Source organism: Helicoverpa armigera, chromosome 8, assembly GCF_030705265.1.
Source record: "Helicoverpa armigera isolate CAAS_96S chromosome 8, ASM3070526v1, whole genome shotgun sequence".
In the NCBI taxonomy this organism is placed as follows: Eukaryota; Metazoa; Arthropoda; class Insecta; order Lepidoptera; family Noctuidae; genus Helicoverpa; species Helicoverpa armigera.
The window spans coordinates 1,867,162-1,881,480 of NC_087127.1; the positions used below are offsets into that span (position 1 = coordinate 1,867,162).

At 37.1% G+C, this 14,319-nt stretch overlaps 1 protein-coding gene across 1 annotated transcript in view; it reads left to right on the forward strand.

Moving 5' to 3' along the window:
• Positions 1–771: 771 nt before the first annotated feature.
• LOC110383342 (uncharacterized) overlaps positions 772–14,319 on the forward strand; it is a 105,805-nt gene continuing 92,257 nt past the window's right edge. Inside the window, exon 1 of the mRNA XM_021344123.3 lies at positions 772–1,072. Coding sequence (XP_021199798.3) covers positions 1,053–1,072 — 20 coding nt within the window. The 5' untranslated portion in view covers positions 772–1,052. The remainder of the gene's footprint in view (positions 1,073–14,319) is intronic.

Sequence of the window (14,319 nt, forward strand, 5' to 3'; positions counted from 1 at the left end):
ACATATCAGTGTGTTGTGACCTGTTTCCTTTATTTTTCTGTATCTCTATGATAATCATATTCCCTACAGCGATGCTCACTTTTCCTATAAAGACGGCTCGCATTCCTATTCGCATCCCAAATTATCTGTGAACCAATTTGTAAATCGATGGAGGCGTTCATGCGTTGAAAATACGACAAACGAACCAAATAAACGCATTTTCCGTCTGTTTACAATTATAAGTAGCTTACTGTTTATGAATTCGTTATACTATCCATACTTTGGTAACATTTGGGAATTCACCCACATGCAATTAGGTGAATGTCAAGCAATATTGAATTTAAAGTCCACTCATTATTTGCATTCAAAACTGTAAATCTATACTAAGTAATGAAATAGAGAGGTGTTTTTTATAATAAATAAAGAATAAAGGCTCCTAAACTACTGAACCGCTCCTACCGAACCGAAACCGTGGGAAAATGGTTAGTAAATAAATATTTTTCTAATTCATTAAATAAGGAATATAATGTTCTGTTTCTTTTAATGTATCAATAGGGATTTAATATTCATCATAGACATTCATCAAAAAATAATAATCAAACATTGCTACTTCCTTTCATTCCACAAATTTAATAAAAACATTAATCGAAAACACTACTATGGTATCTTTAATATTTTTGTACGATCAACGTTACATCTTAGTGGGTAACGATCATAATTTGAGCTTGTAAGAGCGCCTGTGTGAATTTTGCCAACCGGCCAGTCAGCGTTCATTCAGTATTGCCCAGGCAATCGCGTCAGGCGCTCGTGTCGAAGCAATGTGCTCCTCTTTACATACACACGAACTAATATTCTGAATGAAATAATAAGCAATTTATGTTTAAACATGAAACAGTTCGTGTATTATGTTAAACTTGGTGGATAGTGATGTTATTTAGAAAACATGGCTCATAGTATTCAGTGAAAGTTTTACAGTGTTTTTTGTTCTATTATGCTAGGTCTGTAAAATGAAAGTCAGTATTGTTAAGAAGTTATTTAAGGAAATACTTGGAGCTAAGAAAAAACTTACTTAAATGTATAAAAGTTTAAACAGGTGAGTAATTTTTTAAATTTCTTGTTAAGATACCTTGGTACTAAAATCCTATTTTATTATACCTAGTAGATCAATACAGTAAATAGTTGTTATGATATATAAAAGTTGTAGGTACCTAATAAAACGCGGAACTTCCCTGTAACCTAATATTACTGGCGTCAACATCTCACTCAATTACCGCACACACTCACAAAGGAAACTCCTCTTAGCACTGAATTCCTGAATTTACGATTGTCCTTCAAGAAAAATATCGTCATAAAGAACAACTTTCATTTCCTTGTTTTCTTGAATTTGTGTCTACTAAAAACCCGGCATTTCAAAATGGTTTTTAGAAAGTAAACAGGAGAAAGAAAGTAGGAAAGAAAACTTCTTTCTTTCTGTGTAAAAATACTCTTCTAAATAAAGACTCCTTTTGAATCGAAACCTCTATTTTGGGCCTTTGCCCTTTTTACTAAAAACTCTTGAGACGTTTCGACAGTTTGTATTTGTGTCCCCTTCCACTCTTGTACTTGCGTCAGTACATACTACTTTTATCATAGAACAAAAGGCAACAGGTTGTTAAACAGTTTCCAAATAAATATAGGTAATCTTTTGTGAATGAATAGCCAAATGATTTTGATATCTCAGAATTAAATATGAAGTAAAAAATGCGACTTTGCAGAATTGTCTTTATCGTTAAGACGAAAGTGTGTATGTAGCTGATTGCAGCGTGTAGCTCGTAGCTTTGAATAGCTACATATGTAGGTACTTTTTAATTGTGTTAGGGACATTCAAAGAAAGTCTTCAATAGACAGCTTTGCTCTTAAGAAAGCCCATTGCGTTGTTGCTTTTCAAAATTTTCGTAAGCAATTTGATGTTCATTATAAAGAAAAGGTATAGCTTTCATCATTTAGTCCAAAATGAATTGGAACCAGAATTACTTCATTACATTACTCCTAATAAATACTGATTTATGGTCTACGCAAACATATATTTTAATAAAAAGATAACAGGGGTCACCAAACCAGTATTTTGCGATCCTTGTTTTCCAATACATCAACAAAATTACTTGCTATTTCACCCAAAAATATGTGACCCGCGTTCTTTCGTTCATAAAATTATTCATAAGTACGTAAATTCAAAACGGAGAGAATACCCAAGAGGCTTTTATAAAGTATGGGCATAAGTCTTCACAATGGTTTACGTATATAAAGTTAAGTAGACCTTCAGAGTACCCGTATACTGCAGATTAAACAGTCGGCCGACAGTTGACCCGATGACTAGCAAAATTTTTTTTATAAAGGTTATCTTGATTTTAAGCAAAGTTTTCAGTCGGTCTAGTACCGGCTTAATGCCTGATCATTTTTATGTGCCTACTACCATTCATCTTTTATACTGATTCATGAGTCCAAACCAACTATCGGCCGACTTAAAGTTTGCAGTGTGCTGAGTACTCTTAGAGCCCTGCCTCACTAGGACGCCATGGCGACGTCGCCAGCGGCTTGGGCTGGCTACTTCTGGCATCCAAATGTCGCCAAGTCGAGTGGCCATGGCGTCTCGACAGTCAATTGTTTACGTCGTCGTTGAAGAAATTGCACGCTAATTGGTGACCACATTGGCGACTGTGTGAGGGAGGTGCGCTTTACCGTGTACATTATAGTGGCTACTGTGGCCACGTCGCCAAGCTGCCTCGGTAGCCAAAAGCCACGTAGGGAACTGTAGCTCGTGGCCACGCCTCCAATTTGGCGACGTTGCCAAACCGTAGCCAAGTGAGTTAGGTTCCATACATTTCAATACTAACTGCTTGGATTCGTAGCCGGCGACGTCGCCATTGGCGTCCTAATGAGGCAGGGCTCTTAGACTTAGGGATATGAGCAAAAATAGTCCTGAAAATCTAGCATCGTCATGTAATGGGTCGTTGAGCTCAAGTAAGATAAGACAATATTGTATTAGAGCTAAACAATGAACGACTCAAAGCTCAACTTAGTCAAAGACCCTCACTTACTAAGTTGAGCTTAGAGTCGGGCACTGCCACAGACAATATGCTTATTATTGTCATAGTATTTTATGACATTAAAATATAAGTATACTTACATAGAAGGTTATTATATTATCGTACTTTAAAATAGAGTTCAAGATTTCTCTCAGTTATTCTGTATTAAAATGGTTTCATATTCTGTCAATAAAATACTTTTTTGTAAAGATTTCTAACACAAACTTATTTTATCAAAAAAGTTTTTAGAAAATTTATATTTCGTTTGAAAATTGACATTTAATCTGTAAGCCACCTGCCTTTTTGTAAGCCATCCTTCTTACAACGTTCTATATTCGAGTAAAAAACAATTGAAAACCCACCCAAGTTCTCTAATACCTTAGTTCGTCCAGTAAAAGTTGAATATAATGTCTGGAATGTGCCGGCAAATTTCATTAACATGCGAGCTCACGCTCTGAGCCGGGCCATCATATCTGCGCTGTTCAGTTTCGGTTTTTATGCCGCCATTAACTTCGAAATCACTAACTGATGGATCTAGAATGGTCTAGAATGTTCCAAAGTGGGATTTGAAATCGCTTTAGCTTTGTGCTGAATGAAATAGTATTAAATGTACTAGGCAAGGAGGAGTTTCGTTATGATATCAAATGTTTAGTGATGTTGAAAATTGGCCAATCATCCGGGCTTTGAGTAATTAACTTTTCGAGTCATGTAGCTGTTGCTTAGCTTCGAGATAATACTATTTAGCCTATATAAGTATATCCTGGGCATCAATGGCAATGTTGCGGAGCTCACGTTAAACTGTAGATCCCGACTGTCATTGAACACTCTTGTCAGTCGTTACGCGTAGACGAGAAGCCAGTTACTGTGACAACCAGTCGTACCAAGGGTTGCCCGGATAACTGGATTGAGGAGGTCAGATAGGCAGTCACTCCTTGTAAAACACTCCGCTGTATCCGGTTAGACTGGAAGCCGACCCCAATAATAATTGGGAAAATGCTTGGCAAATGAGATGAGTAGCTCATTTAAATCGGCTTATTTAAACACAGAAGCCTTTTTCAGTATCAGTGTTTGCGGTGATATTGGCACAAGTTTCGGCAGTCGGTCTAAAAATAGGTGACCCTCTTTCTGAAGTGACGGGTAAGGTGAGTAGGGCAATGGTTAACTGGTTAAGGAGAAATAATAGCTTCATTTAGTCCAAAGGCTTATCTGATATGATGATAAATGGATTGCGTGGGACTGTGAAAATCAGTTAGGTCACTTTACTCGGTGATGCCTTTTTCTTTTTTTTTGTTGAGATGGGAAATCATGAGATGAGCCCTCCTGTGCGTGTAGTGTAAAGAAGTGTCAGACTTTTACTGACTAAAACTTACCATGTTTCTTCTACAGCCCTTTGTGTTCTAGGGCCGCGGCAACTCTCTCGAAGAATCCCTCTGCTGCAGGGTTCGATGCTGCTTAGAGTCTACTTACAGAATTACTTCATGTGCTGAATTAAACAGAACATAACCCCGACTGTCATTTCTGCCGGTAACTGAATTACAGTAGTCACTTCCTCATATTCGACGGATAAGATTAAGAACTGTAAAGTGCTACTCAAACTTGACTAATCAAACATTGGACATTATCTCGAATTCTAAATTAACAATATCAAAACCTTAACAACTGAAAAGGCGAGTTTTGACAACAAATTAATTAATTCAAGTAATCCTTCAACCCGCTTTAGAAAACAGGGTGTTGGCAAACAATTATTTCTAAAAATAACTTACTACTAAACAAACCCTTTCGTTAGGAGAATATTAAAAATGTATCAGTAATGTTCCCTAGCTCGGTTTGACGTGAATAAGAATTACTTGTAAAGCTGAAGGCTTTACAGAAAAAGTATAGAAGCTACTTTAAATACATAATCCCTTAGTTTACCATTATGAACCTTAACCTTGTTAGTACAAGGTATATTTTCCATTGAATTGTTTTTTTTTCTTCTTCTGTCGCCATTAACCTAACTTTATTCCGTTTTTAAGCTTTTTAATTGCTCTGAAGTTTTGCGTAGGACCCGTTTTTGAATTTCAAAAGAAAGTAACGATGAAAGCTGATAAAAAATTAACTTTGGACGTCAAATGTTTATCCTATTTCCTTTGAAATGTTCATCCTTTTAAAGAAAAATCGATACGAACTTTTCTGTGCTTTTGAAATATAAAAGCAATCTTTTCCTGGAAGCACTGCTTTTAATACTGTTTGCCTCTAGAAATTACGGTAAACGTATAACTGTTCGGATTTTCTCAGTTATTTTTTAAAAATTAAATTAGAGACAGATTTAAAAACAACACTTTTCGAAAGTCACAATTACATGAGACGGCTGGAGTTTTATGTCTTTTTAGGGAATAAAAAGTGGCGCAACTAACTCCCCAGCTTAAATAATACTAATCTATATAAATAAAAATGAATTGTTGTTCGTTAGTCTGATTAAAACTCGAGAACGGCTGGGCCGATTGAGCTGATTTTGGTTTTAATATGTTTGTTTGAATGATACGAAGTTCGCGGGATCAGCTAGTTACAAATAAAACGAAAGTAATGTTTGTTTAGAAAACCTATTAAATTACACTAATAATGTCCCAGTTTAAATATTGTACTGAAGATATGCATTTTATATGCGACGGTACAATAAACGATCATTAAAAGTGTTCTCAAAAGTTTTCTCTCACAAAATTCCGGAAAATCACTACATTCAAAACTCGACCTATATACTAAAGTCTTAAGGTATATTTTGCAACTACAGATTGAAGCTGGAACGATTATGATAATCTCTAGAGGCCATTTCTATGTAGTATGATCAATCTAGTTTGGATTACATTTTGGGTTGAATAAACAGACGAGACACAATATCACGTTTATTGAAAGAAGGATGGAAAAATTGTTTGTTGTCCTATCTACTCATCATATTATAACTATCAGGGTGTATTTTGTCACTCAATCATGCGAGAGCACAAGTTGTTTTCTTAATAAAGTGCAAAATAGTATAAAGCATTTTGCGATTATCGAGGCAGAGGTCAGGTTTTCAACCAATAGATGTACGTCCTCTCTAATTCATGAAATACACGAATTAGGTCACCGTTCCAGTAATACCGTAAAATATAGCCAATGACACTAACAAATAACTTAATATTGACCTTTCCCACGCATGGTCAGTATCATCACCTTACAAACTTTCTTCTTTGTTATTTTAGTTTAGAATGGCCAGCTCCTGAGTTACACTCACTTCTTTAAAGAACTCCTTCCCTTGTATATTATTCTGTATTCTATCCAGTAGTATTAATTTTGTGTGCACGAGGGCAAACATCCATCCATTTATTCATACCTACGAGTTACATACATTACAAACTTAGGCGTTATTTGTCAAAACCTTATTGACTAATTTTCATAAAAGCGAAATCAATATGAAGTATATTTAAGCTTTTTAGGCACTCCATTTAATTACGGAGAACATCAACATTAACCATTGTTTATAGAACCTCTCAAAACAAACAAACTAATAAGTGCTCATTATTCCCAATTTATTTCCTCCCCGTAGCAAATATTTTTTGTTAAGGCGAGGAAGTGGTCAACAATAATTCCATAACCGGCACGCGCATCTAAGGCGCCAAAAGGGGTCGGAGCGTCTGAGCGGGGCGAGGATAACAATACGCGCGCTAGCTTATAACTAAAAGTCGTAAGCGACAAAATGGTTTTGTAATTTTATTATTTAGAAATGATAATTTGATAAAAAATCCTACTACAATTTTAAAGAGTATGTATATACTCAACTACTAAAAAAGTTAAGAGGCTTTAATCGGTCCCGTTTGCCCATAATATGTGAATCTCTTTTTAAAAAGAGGTATGTTTGATATATTTTTCTCTGTTATAAAAGTTACCTAATCATGTTTCTACAACTAACAAAATAAGGTTTATATCATGAACTTTCAGGTAACCAAGTTGTATTTTGATCCGTTTTGTATTTACTGAGAAAAATTGACATCCTACGCGCCAAAAATTCCAATTCGTCCTCTTAATGTTTGTGAAACCTTGTATTACAAACATGTTTTCTCATCCTACACAACAATTTGTAAAGGTAAAAGATACATAGATACTATTTACTTAGATAGCCGCACAGTGCAAACTAAATAGTCGGCCGACAGTTGACCCGATGGTTGGATAAAACTTTTATTGAAAGAAAATCTGGATTAAAATGAAAGTTTAAATACCAAATTAAATACCTGATCAAAATTTCAGATTTCAGATTTCCTGAGATTTCCTGAAATTTCAGATTAAATACCTGATCTTTGTAATGTGCGTCCTACCATTCATCTTCAAACTGCTTAATGAGCCCAAACAAACTATCGGCCGACTAAAAGTTTGTAGTGTGCGGGTATTCTTATTGGACGTTCTATTTATATTAATAAGGGCACTTCCCACACGTGGTTGTAAGATAATACTTTATTTGGGTTTCTTCAGCTTGACCTTTTGCAAGATATATTGTTTTGTCATTAATATCTTTCGCTGGTGTTCGTTGGTCACCAGAAAATTTACGAAATTGTACAAATGGTATCTATTGTTATGCACGTTTATTAAACTTCAACCACCCACTGTGTGCCCACAGTTAAAACAGAACGACTGAGCAGATTTTAATACAGTTTTTACCAATAGAAATACTGTTTCATATGAAACATTACTTCATGTACCTGCTAAGGTTTTCTTTTGAATTGACATAGACTTTAACTGACTGTGGGAAAATTTACTGGAAAGAAGTAAGTCATACCCAGCCTAGCCTAGCTATTAGAATCATACCCACTCTAACCGAACCTCTAACCTAACCTAACCGATCAGACACGAAAAAAAAGAAAATAATATACGTGCTAATTACATACGACTCCCTATTTGTCAATACGCCTAACCCAATCAGAATGGGTCTGCCATTCTTTATAAAGGGAACGAATATCGACTTTTTCATTCGATTATTAGATTTACATACATATTGTTTTCCAAATTCCCGTTAAAAAGAAATAGCTGGAATATTAATTTTTCTCTAATACATATTCATGGGAATTAGTCCCGGAATCCGAGATACCCGGGAATTTCGCACGAAGCCGGGTAATGCTCGTATATCCGGGTGCTCGGAATGCAATTGTACCGGCCGGTTGTGGTAAACGATTAGAGATACAAATATCCGTTGTCAGGAAATCGAATATGGAATTCTGATGAGTTTCGATTTGCCCGACTCGATTATATTTTTGTAATCGGTTCGACTACAAAGTTATTTCATCGGCCAGTTTTACCGAGAATATCGTTTCATTTTTAGGGTTCCGGACCTCAAAAGGAAAAAACGGAACCCTTATAGGATCACTTTGTTGTCCGTCTGTCTGTCTGTCTGTCTGTCTGTCTGTCTGTCTGTCTGTCAAGACCCTTTATCTCAAGAACGCGTGGACGTGTCAAGCTGAAATTCACATGAAATACTCAGGTCTATTGCCCCTTTAAGCTGTGAAAATATCAAACTTCTAAGCCAAGCCAATCAAAAGATACAGCCGATTATGTCGATATTTTCAACAAATTTTCGACACTCACAAAGGAATCAAAACCTACAGGATACTTCCCGTAAACTCAGAATCTTGAAATTTGGCATGAAGCATTGTCATATAATGCAAATGTAGGAAAAATTGCGAAAATCACATTTTTTTAGTCATATAATATAATAAAAATATTTTAATAAAATGAAACTTATTACCTTATTTCTCACGAAATAATAAAGGTATCAAATTGAAATTTATACCAAATACCTAGGTCTATTGTCCCTTTAAGCAGTGAAAAAATCAAACTTCTAAGTTAACGCGATCAAAAGATACAGCAGTTATACCGACACCTTACACGAATTTCCGTCACACGCTAGGGAATCAAAACCTACAAGGTACTTCCCGTGAACTCAGAATCTTGAAATTCGGCACGAAGCAACGTCATATAGTACAGATAAAGGAAAAATTGCGAAAATGATAAATTTGAAGTTACATAAAATATTAAAATATTATTTTTGCTTACATGACATAAAATATTTATTTTATAAACTTCCTGCCTACCCCTTTTCACATGAACGCGTAGAGATATTAAAGTTGAAATTCATATCAAACACTTCTTAAATCTAATTGCCTCTAAACTGTGAAAAATTCTAGATCATTCAAAGGTCATTGGGCACCATACCCACGGCGGACACGAACGAAATATAGCACAGTATAATGATATAAGGCTCTGATGTACTGACTATGGCATTAGTCGTATCAATGTGAACCATGGGAATCTAGAGAAAATCATGTTTAAACATCGAATATTTTCCTCATTTCAATGGGGAATTTAAACGACCAAGTTTGACGGATTTGAGAAATCATTTTTTTGTAGTGAAAGAGTATACTCGCCGTTTATTTCCATTGTCATCAGGTCAGGATTTGATGATGGAAATCCTTAGAAATCGAGGGCAACTATCAGAAATTGTAGGCATGCATAGGGTTAAAACTTGATTCTCAGATGTATGTCTGATAATACTATCAAACAGTGAAGGTTTAGAGCTTACCTGATGATGGAGACGTGAGAAAGTCGAGAGATCTCCTAAACAGTATGTTTTAGTTACGTTAACAGTTTTCTTGTTGCTTTTAGAAGTTGTTTTTTTGTTGTTGAAAAAAGTCTTTATTTTTAACTTTTGTGAAAAGTTCTCGTCAATACGAATAAAATAAGCCCAAACACGTGAGAGTTGCAACATATCGCTCAGGAGTTCCCTCGACTTTCTGTGGTCTCCATAATCAAATCAGCTCCAAACCTTCACTGTTTACCAGTACCCTCAAAAATACACTCACATGTCTGGTTTTGACTTGGTGCGTGCCTACAATATTCAAGAGTTGCCCTCGATTTCTCAGGGTTTCCAGATCCTCATCAGAACCTGGTCTTGGATCCTGGATCCTGGTTCTTTATGAAAAGTCTTTAGCAATAATAACTAGCATTGCAAACTGTACAATCCTCTGAAACTGCTTGTCTTTTATATTTTTTAAATGACATTCGTCTCCATGGAATTTTAATAAAATATTTATATTCAAAGAAACGTCATACATGGCCTACTATTTTAGTTATATTATAAAATAAAAATATCAACTATTTTGACTCTCACGAAATTACTATAACTATGATTGTTCTAAACTGAACGGTTTGAGCGAGTCTCACTTTTTATCTATACAGGATTTGTACGGAACCCTCGGTGCGCGAGCCCGACTCGCACTTGGCCGGTTTTATTGTATTTAAAACCAATATTTTCATAAGAAGTTTAACGGATTTGGTTGGTGATTTTGTGGAAAACCAAAAGCGGGATGTAACTAAGAGGATTTATTATACAAAATGATTGTTATTTTGTTTAATTTATGTTCCCGGAATGGCCGTGTTATTCTTTGAGGTATTCAAATACTAGGTAGGTTTATTAAAAATACAAACTTACACCTTTTATATGTATCTGTGCTAAACAATATGGAATTGTTAATTTAACTGCTTGTATGCCTCTTAATATAAAACAATAGAAAATCAATTGTGTCTCGCGTATATCTGCCCCGGCATACAACGAGACGGGTTGCACTCATTATTTCAAGAGTCAAGAATCAATCGCTTTTAGCATATAATAAGACTATCACTGTATGTATCCACCCATTATTCGAATTAACACCTTCAAACATTCCTCTCAACACACAAATTCCTTACAGATAACTCTCACTCTCAATTCCAGAGATAATCACCTACTAATCTTACAAAATGAGCCAATACTTCTCACATCTCAATAATATCGCTTACAATCCGATACCGAGCGAGTATTACCTGTCTACCTCATTCACATACGATGTAAATCCTCTCACAATTGCTACGGAATAAATAACGGAAGAAAAACATGTTGTTTGTTCCTTTTATTTCCTTAGTTATATTATGTTACTGGCTTCACACTAGGTTCAGTCAGCGGTTTTATGGCGGTAAGTCCCCTCTTTGAGGAGTGGCTCGGGAGGAGTCACGGCGCCCTCACGTACCGCATGACGCAGGTCCTCACCGGACACGGTTGTTTCGGGAGGTACCTGCACCGCATCGGTCGTGAGGAGGCGCCCGGGTGTCACCATTGTGCGGACAGCCCCGATGACACGGTGGACCACACAGTCCAGGTGTGCCCCGCATGGGAAGGGCACCGCCGGGTCCTCGTCGAGGCTTTGGGCGGCGGCGACCTCTCGCGTCCGGCCCTGGTTCAGGCCATGGTCCGGGGCGAGAGGGAATGGGATGCCGTCGCCTCCTTCTGCGAAGCGGTCATGCTCGAGAAGGAGGAGGCGGAACGCCAGAGAGTCCGCACCTCTCATCCCGGCCGCCGCGCTGGACCAGGTAGACACCATGGGCGCCGGGTGTCGCGAGATGACTCCCGGCCACCGTAGGCGTGGGTCTGTGGGCGGTGAGTTCGGGTGGCTCATCGTCCCTCTGTCTTCCTAGACGACAGACCCGTGTCGACGGCGCGCGTTGTTCCACGCGCTCCTCAAAGAGACGTCAGCAACCCCAGCGGGGCCCAGCAGGGCCAAGGCCTGCCGGGGCTGCGGGTTGTTCGAAAGAGATACCGCGGCCCTGGTACATAAAAGGCCTATGACGGAACACGACGATTTTAGTCAGTAAGAGTCTGACACTCCCTCACCGCTGCTAACCCACAGCGGGAGGGGTCATTTGATGATTTTACGTCGATAAAAAAAAAAAAAAGGTAAAAGTATGCCTATGTGTTATTCTTCATGTATCTATACGCTAGATGGCTAAGTTTCATCAAATAAATCTACGATACGATCGAACTTTCGCCTTTAAAATGCTAGTATGATTATCCCGTAATGAAGGGAAATAGTTACGGACTAAAAATAGATAATAAAACTGATCCTCTCCAAAAAGCAGAAATTTTTTGGACATTTAGACAAAAGTCTTGATGAGAGTTTGTAAGGATAAGAATGTAATTAGGATGCTATATAGCTAGCCTTAGTTGAAGAGTAAATCAATCGTCTTATATGAATGTCTGTCTTAAAAACCAACTATATATTGTTAACATATGTACGTATATATAGTATATAGTAGTGGGCAAGCCTATTGTCAAAAGGTTTATGGGTTAACGGGTCACAAATCTTAATTTCGGGTCAAACTCATGAACACTCTTTATCTATCTTTAAAGTACTTGCACTGAAAAATGGAGTATAAGATCATTATTTCCAAACATCGAGATGGTGTTTATATCCGAACCAATTTTCCTAATAGCCAATTTCATTAATACAAGAAATGATTTTGTAACAAGGAAGGTATTTTTGGAGTAATTTAATTAACCTGACTCCACATTTCAATAACACTTATACCCTCGAATATTAATTAAACTGAACAACGGTTCATCCAAACAATAGTTACTTAATTATTTTGTTTTGAACATGAGCTACGGGAATGAGTTCCTAAAACATTTTATTAGTATACCCTTATAAAATACAAAGTATGTTTTTAGTGGGGAAATACGTAACAGGCACGTTCCTGATCCCTGAAGCTTGAGAAAGTGTCGTACCGTCGTATATGTAGCGCTCCCGTACACTTCAAACTTTTAGTCGGCAGATAGTTTGTTTGGGCTCGTACATCAATATAAAGATGAATGGTAGTACGGTAGTACGCACATTACAGGGATCTGGTATTCAGTCGGTATTAGAGCGACTGAAAACATTCATTGGAATAAAGACTTTCTTTTTTAAAAAAACTGCCAACCACGAGGTTAACTTTCAGCCAACTGTTTAGTCTGCAGTGTGGGGATACTCTTACAGTGAGGACAATAAAATTGGGTCACACATAAAAATATTTACGCGAACCAAGCTTTATACCTGTGGTCGTGTTTTCATTCATAGGATGATAATGATGAAGAGAAATCACTTGTAATTGTAATAAAATTGAACAGCCGTGAATGTGAGCTCATTTGGTGCATTTTATTTCTTTACCATAAATCGAAAAAAATTGCTGATTTAATTTCGCTAATTAAGTATGGATGACCATAGCAAACGACTTTTAGCTATGAGACCAAGAATAGTCTCATAGCGATTGATTCAGTCTCTATACCGCTTATACATTCATAATAAGCACTTATCCTTGTTTTGCTCTGGCATCTGGCTCACGTCATAATACGGCCCACGTACGATGTAACCCTACACTGCTGATAATTGAGCATTTTGACCTTATTCACCGATTAATATTAGACGAAGTACAGTTACTATCATCGCGTGTAGCCTTACATCCCTTTATATTATTCAGTTTATGTTCCTCTATCATAAATCGTTGTTTCATGTACTTAAGTTTCGGCTAACTTCTACGCTATGCTATATCCACGTGAAGTTATTGCTACACAAGATAAATTCTACAGTCACAGAAGTAAAATAACTGTCATTGAACATCTTTGGCAGTCGTTAATTGTAGTCGGAAGCCAGTAAGTCTGACAACCAGCCTTAGCAAGGGTGTTGGGTTGCCCGGGTGACTGAGTTGAGGAGGTCAAATAGGCAGTTGCTCGTTGTAAAATACTGGTACTCATCTGCATCCCGTTAAACTGGCAGCCGACCACAACATATTTGGGAAACGAGGGTAGATGATGAAAAGAAAAATAACCTCTTAAAAGTATTGAGTGACTCCCATTTTTTGCTCGCAAATGTATTCGTTTCGTCGTTTTCCTTTTAACGTAGCGCCCCACTAGAAATCTCTTTTGTATCGCGGAGCGTTTACAAACATACAGGTCACTGAGATTTTATGGAGTGGCTAATAAATTGTTTGTTTGTTCATTTATTGCAGGAAAAATGGGGTTAACTGTGTAAAGACTTCTTTAAAAGTCGTCTTTTTGGATTTCTGTGCGCGATAGATCAATAGATATTTTAGTTACGGCGAAGGTTTTGGACGCCTATCGTCGAGACTGGTGGACTCGGTCGAAAGATCGAGAAGTGTGGAAGCGTGATGGGGAGGACTTTACACAGCAGTGGGACAATGTAGGCTGAAAATGAATTTATGAATGAAGGTGTTAGTGCATAGGAGCATACTACGTATACATACCTACGGTGCAGCCGGAGCCGCTAGTATTAAAATTTAAAAAAACGGGAAAGTTCTCGTCAGTTATGATAAAGGTAGGATACTTTCATTTGGCAAAACTAATTAGGTTTACGTTCAGCAGTCTTTTGCAATCACTCAAAGCAAATCAAGAGGCTGTTTCAACAGT